Source organism: Furipterus horrens, unplaced genomic scaffold, assembly GCF_987537825.1.
Source record: "Furipterus horrens unplaced genomic scaffold, mFurHor1.1.pri manual_scaffold_6, whole genome shotgun sequence".
In the NCBI taxonomy this organism is placed as follows: Eukaryota; Metazoa; Chordata; class Mammalia; order Chiroptera; family Furipteridae; genus Furipterus; species Furipterus horrens.
In genome coordinates, this window is record NW_028327176.1 from 110151700 (window position 1) to 110173665 (window position 21966).

General features: G+C 34.0%; 1 protein-coding gene across 1 annotated transcript in view; it reads right to left on the minus strand.

Moving 5' to 3' along the window:
• The window catches only part of KHDRBS2 (KH RNA binding domain containing, signal transduction associated 2), a 571359-nt gene that overhangs the window by 43358 nt on the left and 506035 nt on the right, over nt 1-21966 (minus strand). The window contains exon 7 of the mRNA XM_090280495.1: nt 336-418. Within this exon, the coding sequence (XP_090136621.1) occupies nt 336-418 (83 nt within the window). The remainder of the gene's footprint in view (nt 1-335; nt 419-21966) is intronic.

Sequence of the window (21966 nt, forward strand, 5' to 3'; positions counted from 1 at the left end):
AAAGAGCTACATTGGACAACTGACTGGTGTTAATTGTTGTCTTAATTATGAATTCACTCAAAGAAACATGAAAAATAACATTTTTCATTAAATACAGGCATGTTAATGAATTGATTGGTTATGATAATCATGTCTCAGAATAACACACTATGATTTTAAGTTATTATCTTTTACCTCTCACAGTCTAGTAAACAACTTCATAATTCAGAGGTACAATGGAGGAAAAACTACTATAAGAAACTCTCACATAATATAACTGACAGTCAGATACAAGAAATGAAATAACAGGATTAGAAACAATACTGGGAAGGATGCTTTAACAGCAAATGCCTTACCTTTGCGTTTGGGTGGCATAGCTGTTATCATACGTCTCGTAGGTCTGGTCATCGTATTCACCCCCGAAGCCATCATCGTACCCCTGAGGCAGAAGATGGTTGAAAGACTTATTAGCAATCAATGTGACTAATTGTGATCTATTTTTCTTAATGAAATTTTATATAATGTAACTTTGATTTCCTTTCTATGTTTGGTTAGTTATACTGCATCAGGTTTTACTAGATCAATAATTTCCACATAGCTTTGAATAATAGTTCATGAACTGGATATTAATACTTAATAATTAAACTCAGCATATTATTGAAGTAGCAATACCTACTCTGGGATTTATTTTGATACTTTGAAGATAATTTAAGAAATTCAAAGTAAATTTTTCTACTTAAAATATTATGGGTAGATAAAAACATTTGTAATAACCCAATGGTAGTGTTGACATATTTGTTACAATGCCACTAGGAGTTTTTTTTCTTCCATAAATAGTAACCATAATTAAGATTAAAACTATAAAATTTAGGACCCTTCAATTGGAGTCAACTTTCTATAAAACAAACGTAGTGATTGTTGCTTAAAAAAAAGAAAAGAAAGGAAGGAAGGAAGGAAGGGAAGGAGGGAGGAAGAAAAAGAAGCAAAATAAAGTTTGTTTATTTTGTTATACATTCTATGGTTTTTAAGTCTCATAAATAAAATAATTTTGTGTGGTGAGTTTGGTTATCTGACTAAATTAATGCTAACAAAGCTAATGTGGATTTTCCATTGCAGAAAGTTATCAATCATTCTGTGAGTCATTTAGTTTTATTTCCCCTTGTGGTCATTGGCTTTACTCTCAGCTCTAGCTATTCATCTCAATTACTCCCTACTTTTGAAAAAGTAAAACATCTTTAGTTTTTCTGCCTCTGGACCTTTGATGGTGTATTTTTTTTCCCCTGAAAAGGACATTGATACACCCCACAAATCCATTAACTTCATTTAAGTCTGGAGGATTAAAAAATCTCTTTATTTTGTTCAGGAATGTAAACAAAAATGTATAGAAAGAAAAGTTTCCACATGAATCTTGAGTAAGAGTTTTGAGCTCATTTAATCAGAAGATTAATATTTTTCATAAGTTAAAAATGTTTTTAAAATATGATTTCTTCTCCATCTGGTTTACCCTTTATATATTGCTATTATTTACACATGACTTTTTGTGAGTCTGACTTCGATTTCTTCAGTTTTTTCATTAATGATTTCCATCTCATATTTTTTGTCTGCAATTTGGGATAGTTTTCATCTGAGTAAATGCTACTGATTTAAAGGCCGTTTTGTATTACACAACCTTCAGGAAGTTTTTTCCTGCTCCTTTCAAGCACATGGCATATCTCTACCCTCTGCCTTTTTTTTTCCCTTATGCTATTTAGAATGTATAAACATACACTGTATTTTTCTACAATTTTCTCTCTTTTTAGTATTTTAGTTTCTGAAAAGCAAGGAATACAGACTTGTGGTGCTTAACATAGTGTATTCCAGAGAGTATTTGTTCAATAAATATGTACTGGATTTTTAAATTAGCACAAAGAAAACTATTCTCACCTGGTAGAAGTATGGGTTGACTCAGATCAATCAGCACTAAAATAAGAACACTTCATATGATGATTACATAGTAGTATTCTCTCTAGTCATAAAAGCTAGTTTACCATTTGGTCTATGGAAGACTGTTATCTTTTCCTTCCTTAATTACACTTTTATTTAAAGTCTTACACAGAAAATCTACAGCATAGATACAAATCCTTGAAATATTAATTTATGTCAGCAAGTAAATTGAAAAGGAAACCTCGAATATGTATGCCAGAGCTTAACTCATTTGTCAGCGATGTGAACAACTTTGCTCTGAATTGGACAATGGTTTTCACATATTAGAAAAACATTTTCTCAATTTTGTGTTCTATTCACAATGCCAAGGTTATAGACACAACATACTTTTCAGTTAAATTGACATTATTAACATTTTTCCATAGTTTTCTTGAGTCTGTATAATCATGATAAAAAAAGATTAAGTCCTGGATTTTAGAATTTCCAATATCTTTGGTGTAAATTCTCTTACAATGGCTAATTTCAGGCTATCAACATGATGTTGTTAAAAACAGATTTGGAAAGAAATAAATGGTAGACCACCATTATATATCATTTTAGTTAGAGCTCAAATTGTAATAAATAATTAGTTTTTAAATGTAAACTATCTTTGCCTTTAATATAATTAATTTAATTTTTAGTTGAAGTCATTTAATTTTTATTAATGACTGTGTTTAACCACCAATTCACAAAATTCTTCAGAATATTACAAGGGATCTTGTGAGCCAGCACAAGTCAGCTCTAGCACATCATTGCTCTTGGCTCACTAGAGGGGACCAACAGAAGCATAAAAAATTGAAATATAAATGGAAAGTGTTTCAATAGAGTATGTAATTGGTGCTATGGGAACATTGGAAGGGATGTCTAAATCTGTCTGTGGGTTTTAAGGAGAATTTCTCAGGGAAGACATTACTTGAGATGGTTATTTGTACATAAATATATATTTTCTAAGTGGGTAGTGTGAGAGCATTCCAATTTCCAAGAACATCAGGTATGACTGCATTGCAACATGAAAGAAAGCACAGTGTTTGGTGACCTGCCAGCAGTTGGATCTAACTAAAGCACAGAATTTCTAAAGGACAGGCAATTGATCTATAGAAATAGGTGGGAGTCAGGTCTGAGGTTCTTCCCTCTAACAAGGAGTTTATATGTATCCTACAGGCAAGGAAGCCATGGAAAAGTTCCAAGCAATGGGATGACAACATATAGACCTGCATTTTGTAAATTCTATCTGACTCTTTAAAACTTTCCAAGTACTTTGGGACTAGGCTCCATTTTTTTGCCTCTGCTTTCTTGAACATGTTAATTATAGTCACTAAAAAACTCTTTAACATCTGAATTACCTGTGCCTTTATTTTTTCTCATGATTTTTGTTGATTTTATATTGCTTTTAACATGCCTTGTAATTTTTCATTGAACTCCTGATGTTGTGAATGGAAACTTGTGAAGTATTTTGTCTGATGGTACTTTCTTCCACAGGAGCAAGTGCTCCCCTGGCAGACAGTTATTGAATAGAATTATAGCAGATGACCTTAGTGCCATGAATAGGTGGTTTTAGGCAATTGGATACAAGAAGCTTGAAACTGAGGCCGTCTGGGCTAGAGCTATGGCACTGGAAGTCAGCAACATAGAGCTGACAATTGAAATAACAACCATCGTTTAGAGTGTTTACTTAGGAGAGAAGCTTAGGCTACACTATGCTCAACATGAACACAATACTATAAGCTCCTCTCCTCTTCTTTAATTGGTCTTTATATCACTAGGAAACGAAGACACAAACATCAGCTGCAATAAATATAATCATGTTTTCTATAGGAAGACCCCATTACAAAAAGAAAATTAGTATTAAATTTACTTAAAAAAAAAGAGACCTTACATATTGCTTGATAGGCTTGTTATCTGTTATGAAATCCTTAGGCAAATGTATTTTCTTAATGCTGAGCTGTGAACATCTATGGCTGTACCTGTGTGTACTCTAACCATAGATACCAAATACAAAAATTGTGACCAAAAAATGGGAACATAGTGATAAATAAACTACGTATTAAATTTTCTCTAGATAGAGTTTTTCTAATCGACCTTAACTTGTGAACTTTTTGAAGATTTACTGTAACTCAGAAAAGAGAATCATCCCAAAATGGTTTAGAACATCACTCACCATGTACCTGAAAAATACATGTTTCTAAAATATTACCGACAGTTTGGCTAATAATTATAAATTTTATTACTTTAAAAATGTTGACAATGTTAAATTGCTATTTTGTATATATATTTGAACTGTAGTTAAACCTAATACTGATATTAGAAACTATAAAACTGACATGTTTTTGTCAGCTTAAGAGAAAGCAAAATAACTTGTAATGCTAGTAAATTCTTGTGGCTGCCAAAAGAAAATCTTTTGGAAATTTAAGTGTTGTAAAATGCCATCCTGGTTCTGTTTTATACCCACACTTCTTGGAAGACTTTAAAATTTAACAGACCTAAGTGACAGACTTAGCATTTAGTCATTATTCTCATTTTGGGTCTTTATTTTCAGTAAAAGGTCAGTGAGTATTAAAATAAAAGGTAATAGTGTGGAATTTTCTAATACAATCAAGAGAAAAAGAAAATAAAGTCAAGCATGCAATTAAGAACCATAACATATTCTAGAATTAAGTAATTTAATTATGAGGGTCAAGATTATAAATTTGTCACCAGACATTAAAAATACTAGGCACAGAAGCAATTTGCAGATGCTGCCCTTTAATGTCATTGAATATAATTAACAGGTCAGATAGGAACTTGACATTTAACTTTCTTTATGAAGTGTTAATTCTCATAAACATATGTTCCCTTCTTAATGAGTTAAACCACAAAATGCATAACCTGCCCATTTTATATATGTAATCTCTTGATACTACAAAAGCACTTTATTGTAATAATTTAAACTTTAAAACATACCATGAAATATTATTAAAATAAAAACTAAATACAGAATGCTAATGTTTTAGTAGTCAATATTCCCTTAGAATATAAATGACCAATGTTTATGACATGTCTGCTTGTGAATTATTTATACATTCTTATGTTTCTTTGAAGTTTTATTTGATTTGAATATTTCCCTACATTTTTATGATATGTTTTTGGCTTGAAGTCATATAAATGAGCTTTTCATAATATAGAAAGGACTTTAATCGTGTCTTCTCTCTTTCTTTGCCAAACCAGAATGGCTGGTTTGGAACAGAATGCTCAGTGGGTGCCTCCCAATGTGTTGCTTTTCTTGCCAATGCAATAGGTCAGCTCACTCACTCCTTGTGGCAAGTCATTATCTGTTTAAAACCATCCTATAGCATGAGGGTCCACCCAGTCAGTGGAAAATCACAACACCTAACACTTAAGCTCTGCAATGAGGCAATATGTCCATTTTCTGAGTTTTCTATGGAAATCAATGAATAAATCCCTAATAAGGGGAAAGGTACTCTATTTCATCTTCATCTCCTAAGTAGATTGTGGCTATTAAACAAATTTTCCATATAAATATACATTCAATGCAAACGCTGGAAATTGCATATTCTATCTTTGGAAGTTAAAAGCTCCCAAGGAACTCTATGGCCAACTCTGACAGTCATTTATATGCATATTCTACACTTCAAAATTGATCTTGGGGGAGGCTAACTGTAACTTTTTTTTTAAATTCAGTAAGTAGCAGCCTTTGTTATTAGGAGACAAAATTGTAAAGAAACTTATCATTCAGATAAATGCCTTAACTGCTAGACTTGCTGGAGCCTGTTTTAATGGTAGAGTTTGAGAAACTGATAGCATTCCTTAAATTCTATCACTGAAATGTTCTTTTTTAGATGATTAGTATTTAAGATGCAAAGACAGAACAACTTCGTATAGGACCATATTCCTAGAAGCCATTTCCACGTGTGGACTTCTGGTTGCAGCAAGATGTGAGAATCTTCAGGTTTGGCAAATCTTAAATCTCTGGACCCTAGTCTACTCATTGTGGATGGTCATCTTCTGGGCTCTGGGGTCTGTTCTGGAAGGCTCTAGGCTGCTGGGTTTCCCAAGGGCAGGGAGCCCCTGGGTGTTGCTCAGGGCTGTCAGCCTCCGGGGCCTCCTGTTCCGGCCCACTGCTCAAGTCCTCCATGTTTTCTAATCTTCCATTTGACTGACTAAGCTTGTCTTGCTTAGAGCATCTGAACCTCTTAGGGACCTTTAAAAAAGTTTCTGGATAACCGTAACTTAAAAGAAGCCCAGAAAAATCAAATAACAAACCTCAGCATGTACATATGGAAGTTATATACATTTAAAGATGAAATTATTAATATTTCATTCAACTGAACATCATTTGGATTCATGTACAATAAGCATGTACTGGGAGGCCACAAAGTGACATATGTGAAGTGCTTATACACACAGTATTTCATTAAAAACCTAAATCGACCCCATAAGGAATGTTCTGTATTTTTACACCCACTTTACAGATTTGGAAATAATTTCATGAGGCCATAGCCTGTCAGTAAGTGGCCTGGGTAGAATTCAAAGCCAGTCTCCGAAACTGTCTAGTGCTTAATCTCTAGTTGTTTTACTAAAGGTCTATTTGCCTTTACTAAAGGCAAAATATATTTATTATGACTAATTTAATATCATTTTTGTATGTATGTTTTTAATAATAAAAATACAATTTGAGATTTTAGCTGTTAAAACAGATATGGGAAAATCATTTTAAATATTTTGGGTTAATAATTTTTTATTATATATTTCTTAAAAGCAGTGTTCTATTTTAACTGTCAGGAATGCTGCAGGGTCTGAGATTTTAATGTACTTACAAGTTAACAAGCTAGCTTGTTACTGTTCCATGGATGCTGGCCGAAACATGAGACTCCTGGGTCAAAAACAAAAGACTCCATTACTCAAGCAAAGTAATAGCCGAGCCTCATATTGGGTTGTGCTAGTTCCCACATGTCCCACATCCCACAGGTGCAGTGCAGGTGGGGCAAGCTGACGTGTCCGTGTGCATTGTGTTTCACTACAGGGGAGGAAGAGTGAGCTTTTAAGGAATCTTAAATGGAAGCAACTCTACTATTTGGGGAAGATATTACTTCATCACTCAATGTTTGTTGCTGAAAGCACAGTCCTGAGAAATATCAGGTGTAAAAAGTAGTCAGGACCTATATTATTGGCATACCCAGCCAGAGAGTATAGGGTCACTCAGGGTCCGTGGCAGATTGCTTCTGCCAACAAGAGATAAGCAAAACGTGTGAAATCGAGGAGTCTTTTAACAGTGATTTTCAGTGTCAAGGAAGAAAGGGTAGATTATTATACTGCTTCCTTGTTTAGCGAACATGATGGCTGGGTCAGCAGATGTACCTTTAATTTTATCTCTTCAGAAAAATTTAATGTGCTCTCTCCTTTCTTATTTGGCACTGCTTTTGTCTCCTAGATTTCTATACTATTTTACCCAATGGTTGCTCCAGCTGGCAACCATTTTCTATTAGGAGCAATGAACACTGTGAATTGTGATATTCTATCTCCTAAAACATAGACAAATAACTTTAGTGAGGTTCCCTGGCTCCTGCAGAATATTAACATTTTCTACCGTAATGATTTCAAATATGCTTTCCTCTATAAGAAAGAATGACTGTAAATTAATTTCCGAAGTTTTACAAGTTTCAAAGCAGATTCACCTAACTATATTTTTGGTGATCAATTTATTCAGTGTAGTTTAAGTTTTCAAGTAGGTGACTCTTGATCATAAACACTGTATCAGTTGTCTGTTTAAACAACTTTATAATAAATTAAGGTATATCATAAACTCTAGATTAATAAAAATAATAAAATTTGGTAGGTGGTGAGGACAGGAAAAGCAGTAGCTTTTACAGAATGTTTCTAGAATATAATTAAAATTAGATCTCTTGTACTCCTTTAGCTTTTTTCTCCTAGTATGCCATAAAAGTTTGCTAACTTTATGTTTTTTAAAAAGATTCATTTGTTAGTAAGGTTTCCTCACTCACATTTTTATAAGTGCCTTTTAACACTTCAGAAATCCGACAGCAATATGTTCAATCCGGTTAATAAACAGAACTATGACTGATGAAACTAGTTTACAGTAATGTACTAATGTGTGCTAATATGCTAATGGATCCACTTTAAATGCCAGTGCTTCATGTACTTCACATCGTAGGTTGCATTACTGCTTCATAATAGATCTCAAGGCAAATGCTTTAAAAACAGTGGTATAAGTCTGTAAGGTCTTACATACTGAAGGAAAAACACAGATGAAATTAACAAATTCTGTCATGATTAAGAACAGGATCAAGTTTGAGAAGACAACTTGTGTTTTTCACTCACAGATACCAAAAGATTAAAGATGAATAGAGAGGAACTGTCATGTCATAATATATTTCTAATCATAGGTTTGGCTTCACAAGGGCAGGGGTTTTATTTTAAAGATCTTTCTTACCTCCAATAAACTATGTAGTGCCTTGGGGTGCTGCTGTGTGTTTTATATTTATACTGCTATTTTAGTCTATAAGACACCAAAGCCTAAAAGTTAACCCATCACAGCTGATCTGAGTCAAATGATTTAACTCAAACTATATATGGCAGGCAGGGGTTAAATTAGAAACAAAACAAAACAAAACAGAACCCAAAAATTTAACATCCTATAATGACTCCTGCCACTCTTTTTGGTAATATGATTTGGGTTATTGAAACAGGAATTTTATAGCTATAAAACAAGAGTATGATGGAATGATGTATCTATTTAATATTTTTAAATATTTTTCCCCAATAGTATTTGAGTTCTGATCTTCAGTAACATTTTTTAAGTAGAAAGTAATCTAAGAAACTATCACTTACATTATAAATGAAGCAATTTTCATATTTTGTTTTACACAACTATTACTTTTTAATAAATTATTCATCAGGCAAATGAGTCTTAAAATTAAATAATAATTTCAAATAAACCAGTTAAGTAATTTTCATTTTTAACTTCTTTTTTTTACTATTACATATATCACAAAAATTCCTGTTATCCTAAAAGAAAGAAAAGGCATTTCTAAACCTTTTGTGATTCCTATGATTAGACATATATTAAGATATGACAATGCCCTTTTATTATCTTTTCCCAAACTTGATTCTGTTCTTAGTCATGAGAGCATTACCAATTTTATCTTGCTGGAATGTTTTCTGTTTTAAGCAGTGCTTATTTTCATAGTAAATGCAAAATTCAACTTAACTAAGTTATTAAAAATATTTATTTTGACATTATTTGAATAGGAAGGGGTCTCACTGATGAATTTTTATGTCTGATCTTTAATATTCTTTTTTAAATTTAGTATTTATTGTATATTTTTTCCATTACCATTTAGTCCCCTTATAGCCCACTTCCCCCAGCAATCACCACACTGTTGTCCATGCGTCCTTTTTCCTTTTTGTTCAATCCCTCCTCCCACCCCTTAACTGCCCCCCACAACTCTCTGTCATCCTGCTTTCCATCTCTGAGTCTGTCCCCATTTTCCTTGTTACATCAGTTTGTTTATAAGAATCCACACATGAGTGAAATCATAAGGTATTTGTCTTTCCCTGACTGGCTTATTTCACTTAGCATAATGTTCTCCAGGTCCGTACATGCTGTCGCGAAGGGTAAAATTTTCTTCTTTTTTTATAGCTGAGTAGTATTCCATTGTGTAAATGTCCCATCATTGTTTTATCCACTCATCTACTGATGGACACTTGGGCTGCTTTCATATCTTAGTGATTGTAAGTAATGCTGCAGTAACACAGGGGTGCTTATCTTCTTTTGAATTAATGTGGGTTCCTTCAGATATAGTCCCAGAAGTGGGATAGTTAGGTTGAAATCCAGATCCATTTTAAATAGTTTCAGGTGTTTCCATACTGCTTTCCACAGTGGCTGGAACAATCTGCATTCCCACCAACAGTGCAGAAGGGCTCCCCTTTCTCCACATCCTCACCAACTCTTGTTGATTTATTGATGATAACCATTCTGACAGGTGTGAGATGATATCACATTGTGGTTTTAATTTGCATTTCTCTGATGATTAGTGATGTTGAACATCTTTTTATATGTCCATTGGCCATTTGTATGTCCTTTTTCAAGAAGTGTCTATTCAGGTCTTTTACCCATTTTTAACCGGGTTTGTTTTTTGGTGTGTAGTTTTTAAGTTCTTTACACATTTTGGATATTAATCCCTTACCAGATGTATCAGCAAATATCTTCTCTCATTCTGTGGGCTGTCTTTTTATTTTGTTGGTGATTTCCTTTGCTGTGCAAAAACATTTTAGTTTGATGCAGTCCCGTTATTTATTTTTTCTTTTGTTTCCCTTGTCTGGGGAGATACATCTGATAAAATATTGCTATGAGCAATGTCTGAGATTTTGCTGCCTATATTTTCTATTAGGACTTTTATGGTTTCAGGTCTAACATTTAAGTCCGTAATCCATTTTGAATCAATTCTTGTATGTGGTGTAGGAAGGTGGTCTAGTTTCTTTCTTTTTATTTATTTTTTAATGTATCTGTCCAATTTTCCCAACGCCATTTATTGAATAAACTATCTTTGGTCCAATGTATGTGTTTGCTTCCTCTGTCAAATATTAATTGACTATAAAGGTGTGGATTTATTTTTGGGCTCGCTATTCTATTCCATTGATCTATGTGTCTGTTTTTATGCTTGTACCAGGTTTTTTGATTACTATGGCCTTATAATATAGTTTGATATTAGGTAGCAATATTCCTCCAAATTTGTTCTTTTTTCTCAGGATCACTGTTGCTATGTGAGGCCTTTTGTGGTCCCATATCAATTTTTGAAATATTTGTTCTAGTTCTGTGAAATACAGCATTGGAATATTGATAAGAATTGCTTTGAATCTATAGATTGCTTTCGGTAGCATGGATGTTTTAATGATGTTAATTCTTCCATCCATGAACATGATATGTGCTTCCATTTATTTGTATCTTCTTCAATTTCTTTCTTTGGTGTCTTCTGAGTACAGGTCTTTTACATCTTTGGTTGGCTTATTCCTAGGTATTTTATTCTTTTTGAAGCAATTGTGAATGGAATTTTTTAAAAAAAATCCTTTCTGTTATTTCACTATTGGCATATAAAAATACAACTGATTTCTGGATATTAATTTTGTATCCTGCTACTTTGTTGAATTTATCAGGTCTACTTGTTTCTTGGTGGAATCTTGGGGGTTCTCTATGCACAGTGTCATGTCATCTGCAAACAATGACAGTTTTACTTCTTCCTTTCCAATTTGGATGCCTTTATTTCTTCTTTTTGTCTGATTACTGTGGCTAGGATTTCCAGTACTATGTTGAACAAGAGAGGTGAAAGTGGACATTGCCATCTAGTTCTCAGTTTTAAGGAGAACACTTAGTAGTTTTTGTAGTTTTGCCCAATGAATATGATGCTGGCAGTGGGGTTGTCATATATTGCCTTCATTGTGTTTAGGCATATTCCCTCTAATTCCACTTTGCAGAAAGTTTTTATCATAAATAGGTGCTGGATATTATCGAATGCTTTTTCTGCATCTATTCATATGATCATGTGGTTTTTATCCTCCATTTTGTTTAAGTGGTGAATCACATTTATTGATATGTGAATGTTGTATCAACCTTGCATTCCCAGAATAAATCTGACTTGACTGTGGTGTGTGATCTTTTGGATGCATTGCTGTATTCAGTCAGCTAATATTTTCTTGAGTATTTTGGTTCACCAGGGATATTAGGCTATACTTTTCTCTTATTCTTTCTTTTTTTTTCTAGTGTCTTCATCTGGTTTTGAAATTAGGATAATGCTGGCCTTATAAAATGAGTTTGGGAGTCTTCCCTCTTCTTGAATTTTAAGAGATAGTTTGGGAAGGAGAAGTGTTAGTTCTTGGAATGTTTGATGGAATTCACTTGTGAAGCCAATCAGTCCAGAGCTTTTGGTTGTTGGAAGTTTTTGGATTACTGCTTCAATATCACTAGGTGTAAACTGTCTATTCCGATTCTCTGATTTCTCCTGATTTACTTTTGGAAGACTGTAGGTTTCTAGAAATTTACCAATTTTGTCCAGATTGTCTAGTTTGTTGGCATGTAGTTGTTCATAATATTTTCTTAAAATTCTTTGTATTTTTGTGTCATTTCTCCTCTTTTGTTTCTGATTTTATTTTTTTTGAGTCCTCTCTTTTTTTCCTGATGAGTCTGGTTAAAGGTCTGTCGGTGTCTCCTATCTTTTCAAAGAAGCAGTTCTTGGATACATTGATCTTTTGTATCATATTTTTAGATTCTATTTCTTTTATTTTTTCTGATAGTTTTTATTTTGTTCCATCTACTAACTTTGGGCTTTATTTGTTTTTCTTTTTCAAGTTCTCTTAAGTGTAAATTTAGATTATTTATTTGAGCTTTTACTTGTTTTTTTGAGATAGGCCTGTAATGGTATGAATTTTCCTCTTAAGATTATTTTCCCTGTTTCCCACAGATTTTGGATTTTTGTGTCCTCGTTTTCTTTTGTTTCAAGTTATCTTTTGATCTATTCCTTGATCTTGTTGTTGACCATTTAATTGTTTAATAACATATTATTTAGTTTTCATGTCTTTGAGTGTTTTTCAGTGGTTAGTGATTGATTTCTAGTTTCATAGCATTGTGTTCAGAGAAGATGCCTGATAAGATTTCAATCTTCTTTAAGTTATTGATATTTGTTTTGTGTCCTAACATGTGTTCTATCACAGAAAATGTTCCACATGCAATTGGAAAGTATGAATATTCTGCTGCTTTGGGGTGAAATTCTCTGAAGATATCAACTAAATCATTTTATCCAGTGTATTATTTAAGGCTGTTCTCTCCTTGTTGATTTTCTGTTTGGAAGATCTATCCACTGAAGTCAACGGGATGTTAAAATATCTGACTGTAACTGTATTTCTGTAGATTTCTCTCTTTATGGCTGTCAGGATTTGCTTTACATATATAGGTGCTCCTGTGTGGGTGCGTAAATGTTTACTAGGGCTATGTCTTCTTGTTGGATTGTTCCCTTTATCATTACATAATGTCTTTCTTTGTCTCTTATTATAGCCTTGGTTTTAAAGTCTTTTTTGTCAGATATAAGTACAGATACCCTAGCTTTTTTTCCCTTCCCATTTGCATGAAATATCTTTTCCATCCCTTTACTTTTAGTCTTTATCTTTTGATCTGAGATGTGTCTCTTCGAGGCAGCATATATGCGGGTCTTGTTTTCTTATTCATTCAACTAGCCTATGTGTTTTGTTTGGAGCATTCAAGCCATTTACATTTAATGTGATAATTGAAAGATATGTATTTAGTGCTATTTTATTGTTAGACTGTTTTCCTCTGTGTTTTTCTGTCTCTTTTTCTCCTTTCTCTCCTTAAAGCAAGACTTTAACATTTGTCGAAGTACTGGTTTGGTGCTGACAAAATCCTTCAGCTTTTTCTTATCTCAAAGCTCATTATTTCTCCTTCGGTTTTAAATGATAGCCTTGCTGGGTAAAGTGGCCTTGGTTGTAGGTCCTTGCTTTTAATCACCTTGAATATTTCATGCCACTCCCTTCTGGCCTGAAATGTTTCTGTTGAGTAATCCGATGCCAGTCTAATGGTGCTCCCTTGGTATAACTGTCTGCTTTTCTCTTGTGGTTTTTAGGATTCTCTGTCTTTCAACCTTGTCATTTTAATTATGATGTGTCTCTGTGTAGGCCTCTTTGGGTCCAACTCATTTGGAACCATCTGACCTTTCTGGACTTGTGTGTCTTTTTCCTTCACCAGATTAGGGACATTTTGGGTCATTATTTCTTCAAATAGGTCCTTGATCCCTTGCTTGCTCTCTTCTTCTTTTGGTATGCCTGTGATGTGAATGTTGTTAAGCTTCATATTGTCCAAAATGTTTCTTAAGCTCTCCTCATTTGTTTTCATTCTTTTTCCTTTTTGCTGCTCTGTTTTTTTTTTTTTGTTTTTTTTTTTTCTTTTTTTCTTCTTTTCTCCTATGTTGTCTTCCACATCACTGATTTGATCCTCTGCTTCAGCTAACTTACTGTTTATTCCTTCTAGTGTATTATTTATTTCAGATGTTATGTTCTTTATTTCTGATAGGTCCCTTTTTATGATTTCTATGTCTTTTTTTCATGCTATTGCGTATCCTTATAATCATTATTCTAAATTTTATCTGATAAATTGCTTGCCTCCATTTCATCTAGCTCTTCTGGAGAATTCTCTCATTCGTTCATTTGGGGTCTGTTTCTTTGTCTTCCTATTTTGGCTCCTTCTTTGTATTTGTTTCTATGTATTAGAGGGACTCTTCATAGACTCTGGTGCAGATATGTCAGACACTGCTCACCACTGGTCCTGGTCAGCCGTTATGGGGCCTTCAGCAATCCACAGCATGTGGCTCCCTCTGCTGGGCCTTTTTGTTTGCAGAAAGAACCAGGCTGCACAGCAATGCTGACTTTTATCAGCCCTGGGCCCTGTGGAGGGTCAGCTATAGTCTCATTCAATTTCCAGAGATGGGCCTAGTGGTTATTCAGGATGAGTTCTCTACAATTTAGTTGTGATTCCAGATTGGTGCTAGGAAGAGGTTAGTTTAGGTTCCAGATTTGTGCTGGGAGGAGGTTTGTTTAGCTTCCACTTACTCCTCTGCTATCTTTAATCTCCTTTTAACATTCATTTTAAACTACTCTCTCCTTTCTTTTGGCCAGGGATTGCATTTATTTTTTAAAAGACAGCTTACGATCTCCTTGGGGCTGGTGTTTCAGGGCTACCTTGGAAATCAGCAGCATGTAGGCTGACTGTCTGAGCAAGCAGGGTGCCTCTATCTTTACTGTGACCAGACTAGCTATATTTAGTATTACATTTTTACTTTAAAAAAAAGTCAGTTTAAAGTGTTTCAAATATATTGCCATAGAGCATTCTGCTTTAGTAAACAATTTTACATGTTCTATTGTAACTACCAAGTGTATGCTGTTTGGGCTAAAAATATCAGTTTGCCATATAGAAATTCAAATTTCTACCAAAGGATCATTCAAATTGCTATGTTATTCTATTAACTATTCATTTTCTCTCTGGTGACTCATTTCTTTCCAAATTTAACATTGTGTCAGCTTATAATATTAAAACTCTTTTAGTATCTCATACATGGAGACCTCATTTCATTTATATTAGCGCAGTATTGTCCAACAGAATTTTCTGTGGTGATAGAAATTTTCTTTGCTCTGTGCTCTCTTGTATGGTAGTCACTAGTCTGATGTAGTTGTTGAGCACATGAATGTGCCTAGTGGTTGAGAAACTAAAATTCTAATTTTATTTAATTAATTTTAAATTTTATTTTATTTAATTAATTTTAAATTTAAGTGGTCCTATGTGACACTGGCCACTATATTAGATGGTAAAGCACTAGTGAATAGATATATGAAATATTCAGCTACCAGTTTTTTTTTTTTTTTTTTTTTAATGTTTGTTTTCTTTTTCAGTTCAAATTTAACCATAGAGGGACAAAAAGATAAAGGACTTAGATTTTTAAAAATGAAGGAATTTTAATGGCAGAAAGAATTTTTCTTTTGAATTTGCTATGCACTCCTTTATTTTCTCCTATCTCACTGTAGAAATTACTCTGATTTTTCTCTTTGTGATTTTGAGTGATTTTTACTTTCCAATAAAAAGGATGGTCTGGGAGCTTTGAGTGCATTTTGTACATTTACATCTTTGGGAGTATTCAGAAATAAAATGAATAAGCCATTAATAACATAGTAATCTTTGATCATTTTGAGAAAACTTCAATATATAGACATCTAAACAATAGCAAGAAGCAATGAATATAGGGAAAATGAAAACGTTTTGACTCTGTACTTACCCCCCTATTACCATTTAAAGAATCAAGAGAGAAAAACAATAGATCCGTATGATTGAATCTTTGATGACTTAAAGACTGCTATTTTAAAGCAGAATCTTATATTGTCAGTTCTATTAAATTTCTTATTATTTCTTTATAAACTAGTAGAATGACCTCTGGGCTTTTTCCTTAAGGAGGCTTTCAACATGCATGGAATTGATAATAAAGAGTTGTTTTAAGAATATATAAGATTACTGTGTTGAAAGAGAAGACACACCAGAAACATTTTATGTATGGTATCTATTTTTTTAAATAATAACAATAAAACAACATTCTTGCACAAAGAGAACCTTAAATATAGGAAGAAGATAACAGGAATTAAAAAGAGCATTCTTAAAGGTGAAAGGTCACTTTTTTAAGTCTGTGATATGCTTAAATCTGAAGCTAATGAAAAAATGCTTACCTTTTTTCTAGTGATAAGTGATAAAAGAAATGAAAGAATGGTGGTGAGGCTTGTACAAGGATTGATAAATAAAGAGAACAAGAGGTACAAGTCAGGCGAGGCTATAGGGTTCAGGCTCCTTCTGCCTGGGTTTCTGTGTAATCTTCTTGATTAAGATTCTTTTAGCCATACAACGTATAGTGAGCTTTGTCTTTATCAATCTCCACTGTTCTTTTTCTATGTTCTTGAGCCTGTGTACAAGTCATGCCCATTCACCTCACCGATCCACCTGGTCACCTGGTCACCAGTGGGGCTCTGCTCACCGTCTCTACTCCAGTTCTTTGGAAAGCAATCAAGTGTTCCCAGACAAATCTATCTTTAGATTTTATACCTTTGCATCTCCTTTCTAAGCTTTTAATCCTTCCTTATTTCCTTCTCTCATATTTTCTTCTTTACCTAGGAGTAACTTTGTATTTATGACTAAAAGAAAACAAACAAACAAAAAGAAAACAAAAAAAAACAAGAGGCAGTAAATCACAGGGATAGTCAAATTTGACAAATGTTATAGTCCTTTCAAGGTTGAATTCCTATGTTTCTGATTTTATCTTGAGTAGCCTTGTACCTAAATGGCGTTATAATATGTTGGTATTGATAATAAGGTGCACCATGATGATAATTATAATGTTATTGCAATTATTAACATATACAACCAAAAATATGCAAATATAAAATTTTATATTGCAATATGTCATAGTAATAGAGCAAAACTTTTTGAGTGACATATTCTGAGACCTGTGCTAAAATTTTCTATAGATCACTCCATATATTGCTAGGATACCGCCACTTATATCATCCTCATATTACAACTGAAAATCCCTGGTATGATTTCTAAAGTAAAATTTTAACTGTCTAAAGGACCAGCCACTCAATTTCTGAAGTTCTTGAGTAACACTGCATTTTTCATTATATTTTTCAAAATTACACTCAGTTTCATCACTGTTGCAACTACTAATAGCTTCTGTATAATAATTGGTACATAAGGGATACTAAGCAGGCATTTTTAACCATCTGAATTCCAGGGAACTGAGAATGGGCAGTCAGTCTGGCAGTGGGTTCTATCCATGACAGAAACAGTAAAATTGGGTATGAAACAAACCTCTCAAAGGGTCATACACAGCAGGATGTATCCTATTGGAGAATCCCAAACTTGATAATATAACATATAGAAGGGAAAGATGCTCAGAGAAAAGGAGACAGGACCATCAGCCAAATGCAAGAAGACTGAATTGTCCACCACACTTTTGTTAAATAGACATAACACCTAAGTGCTAAACACTGCTGGATTTTACCTGGAAAAGCAGAATGAAGATGCTAATTCAATTGTAGAGAATAACCAAATTGGCCCACTCTGATGGAGGGGCCTGTTGGAGAAAGTAGCTTGAGGAAGTATTAATTTGCTTGGGCTGTCCTAACAAAATACCATAGACTGGGTGGATTAAACAGCAGAAATTATCTCATAGTTCTGGTGGCCGGAAGTCCAAGGTCAAGCTGTCAATAGGTTTGCTTCTTCTGAAGCTTCTCTGCCTGGCACTTACATGGCTGTGTTCTCACTGTGTCCTCACTTGGTCTTTCCCCTGTGCGTGGGTATTCCAGGTGTCTCTGTGTCTTAATCTCCTCTTCCTGTCAATCCCATTTTAACTTAATTACCTGTTTAAAAGCCATATTTCCAAATATAGTCACATTCTAAGGTACTGGGTGTTAGGGCTTCAACATGTGAATTTGGAGGTGGGGGACACAAGTCAGGCTGTAACAGGAAGTGTGGCACCAAAAAGCATAGGAAAGGGTGGGAACACCCTGAGACATTGCAGGTCTAGGGATGGGTTGGGTCAAGTCTAGTCAGATTGCCACGGGTCAGAGAGTCCTTTTCAACATTTTGGATGACATTTAGATTGTTCTACAAGGTAAGGGTTACTTTTATCATTTTACAGGTGAAAAGAGTAGGGTCCATAGGGTTTAACTTGTTTGAGGATCTGACAGATTAGTAAACAGGAGACAGGATTTGACCTAGCTTTACCTTATCACATATCTTAGCCTTTCTCCAGTAAAAATCATGCAGCTAAATATGCTTTTCTATAAGCCCAAATATCCCCTGTAACTACAATACAAAAAGATTTGTTACTCAATTGCATTATTTCTAAACTTCAATTTAATTATCTTTCTCTTAATATTTTAATTTTGAGTGTAGCTTTTAACAAGCTAAAAACATAATTATTTCCTTTGACCAATATATTTTGGGTGCTCACAAAGTGCCAGGCACTATTCTAAGTGATTGGGATACATGAGTAAATAAAACAGAGATTCACAAGTTGAGCCGATCTAGTGGGTGACTTAAAGTGGAGATAGAGAATAAACATAAATTATTAAATCGAATATATTTTATGCTATATGGAGATAGATATTATGGGAAAAATAGAGCCATGTTTTCAGAGTGGGGCAATGCATAAGCAAAATTTAATAAGGTAGTCAGGGTAGGCTTTTCTGAGAGGCTAAGATTTATAACTATCTGAATGAGAAGCTGTGATCTGGATTAAGATAATAATATTAATAGTGATCTTAAATGACTTGCAGATTTCCACTAGAACCTAAGCCCTTAGCTAACTTTCATTTGATGTTTTATTCATGACCATGTATGTGTCAGAAAACCAACTAAAACTCCATTGAACTTGGTAGTCCGTGGAATAAAAGGAAAGGCAGCTTTAGGAATGCATTGAACATGACATTCTTGTCATTCTTCCTCAATCTGCTCCCTCTCATCTTCCTATCTTTTTCACTCTTTCAATTTCTCATCTTTTTTGACTCTCAGATATCTCTGCTTTTCAGGGAACATAGCCAACTGCTCCATAGTCATCATTCAGAAGAATGTTTCTCCCTTAGCTTCAGTTTTTAAACTTCCAAAGGTAGAATTGTAATCAGCTTAGGACACATGCTTTTCTTTGTACCTTTCATTATGACTGGGGGGGCATCTTCTTCCTGAGCACTTCACAGAAAGAAGAGAGTGATATTTTGGACAGGTAAAAGTAACTGACCAGAAGAATAGAGATAAACCTTTTTATTTAAGCAGGGAAAAAAACTGTAACACGTGGTCAGCCCCGCTAAATTAGGCATTAATGGTTATGCAAAAACAAATTGTGGACCTCTTGCTCCATAATCTGTAGTGTTAGGATTTTTATTTTCTTTCCCAGAGCTGTATGGAAAGAGACGTAAGTGCAGAGATGGGAGGAAGGATGGGGCTATGGCAGACAAACAGAAAAGGCCTCAACTCTGTTTCGCAGCTCTACAATTAGTGTGTAAAATAATGGAGTAGACTGATATGGCTGCCAAAGGTTTCATTTTTGACAACAAATTTTTGCAGATGTAATTAAATTAATATTCTTGAGATGAGGATATTATTCTATATTGTCAGGATGGGCTCTGAATACTATCAGAAGTGTCCTTAATAGAGGGAGAAGTGTCCTTAATAGAGGGAGAAGTGTTCCTAATAGAGGGAGAACACACACACACATACACAAGAAGATGATGGAGCAGACACTGGAGTGAAGCAGTCACAAGACGAGGAATGGTAACAGCTACTAGAAGCTGGGAAAACCAAGGAAAGAGTTTACCAATGCAGCCCTGCCACACCTCGATTTTGGACTTCTGGACTCCAGAATGTGAGAGAATAAAGTTCTATTGTTTCCAACAAATTTGTAGTAATTTGTTAATAGCAGCCATAGGTAACTAATACAGATATGGAGGAGTAAAAAGGCAGTGATTTAACTGGAATTCTCAGAAAGCTGAGAAGCTAGGAGCTATCTACATTAATAGAAAACACATGATTCAGGTATTCTGGTGGGGGCTGCAGAAAATAAAGTCATGACTTGTCGTGTTATTCATAAGCAGGGCAAAATAATGTTACAGGTTTAAGTTCACTGATCCTCTCTCCTATATGCTCTGCAGACTTAATGCTTAACTGAGCAGATGAGCCTATTATTAACTCTCAGAATTTCTGTTTTCTCTAAATTAAGTTACAAGATTGAGAATCAGGTGTTACAAACCTGGACTACATTTTAAACCACACAAAGACAGAACTTTAAATAAAAACTAATCAAAGTTACTGCCTTTCAGGTATGAACAATATATCATGCATTTTTTGCATCAGCCTTTCCACTTGATGCAATCAATACCTTACATAGGACTTTGCTCATTTTTTTTTTTAACAAATCTTTGCAATTGATTATTGGAAGAAAATGTAGTATTGATTGTGGAAGCTACTTAAGACTGTGAAATGGATGTAAGCCAAGAAACAGTAGAAGGCAGAGTTATGAGTGCAAAGAGTAATCAGTAAAAATATGCATGAATTTAAAAACAATGTTTCTTAAACTGTAACTAATAAGGCCAGTGTAAGGTGTTACTCTGCCAAAAAAGAAATGAGAGTCAATACGTGGAAAGTTTTCAATGCAGTTTTTCCTTCAGAAGTTTTCATTACAATTTTGATGTCAATGCCAAATTTATAATGGAATTTAGTATATCAGTATCTGTCTGCACTCAAGAGATGGGTACTTCTCTATCACACATCATAAATTAATCTTTCATGTAATTTTGCGAAGGTTATTTTCAGGCACTCTCTCTGAATAGTTTCACAGGTATAGGTTTATGTTATCCTATGTGTAAGATACTAATTTTATGTTCAAGGATATGTGGAAATAGAATGCCAAGAGGGTTAACTATAAGGTAATTTTTAAAGCAATGCTTTAGAAATTAGATATCAAAATAAATTATTTAATAAAATCTCTTGATATGTGCTTGGGTCCCATCTCAAGATTCTGATTTAATTGATCTGTATTGGTGACAGAGTATTGGTAAATTCATGAAGTGCCCCAGGCTATAGTAATCAACAGCCAGGTTTAGGACCTATTGCCTTGGAACCTTATTTGGCCTTAGGCTATGGAGGGAAATTACAAATAAGGCTAAATGAAAACCAGTCTACAGGAAAGCAACGCCTGTAAGAAAATGTAACTGCCATGAGAACTAGGAAGCTCCTGAGTCATCAACTTGAATACATATGTATAAAAATATGTAGATTCTTTTGAAAAATTTACTGTAATATTCAATTAAGTGAATGGGAGGAAGACATAATAAAGTCTTACTGGGCCAGTAGGGGGAGTTAAGGACCCCCAATGCTTGGATCTGGAAACTGCTCATCTTTCACTTTTAAGTTGCTTAAGCACCATCTTCTGGTGAATGTATTGCTCTCAGGAAAAATATTGGTAAGGGTGATGTACAATATGATTATAATCTTCAATTTATCAGTATTATTATTGACTAGCATATTACAGTGGCTTTTGGCAGGGAAATTTTATGCAAAGACCATTTTCTACACCAAACACAAAATCTTGAGAAGCATAATAGATTTATGGACAAATTAATTGAATTATGGGCTAATTTTTCATTCATTATTTATGTCAAGCACTATGACTCTTGTATGTTACAGAGTTGATATATGACTAATCCTGATATCATTCACTAGCAAATAATTCATATATGAAAATAAAGAGCAATGCATTTTATTGAAATGCGTGACTCTAAAGAATAATAGTTATTAATTATTTCTCCTTCCTTTCACTCTTAGATATTGTTATTTGGCCTTTAACAGCTATACTCAAGTAAGATTAAAACACAGAAAACTTCGCAAACATTTTTAAGTGTACAATTTAACACAGG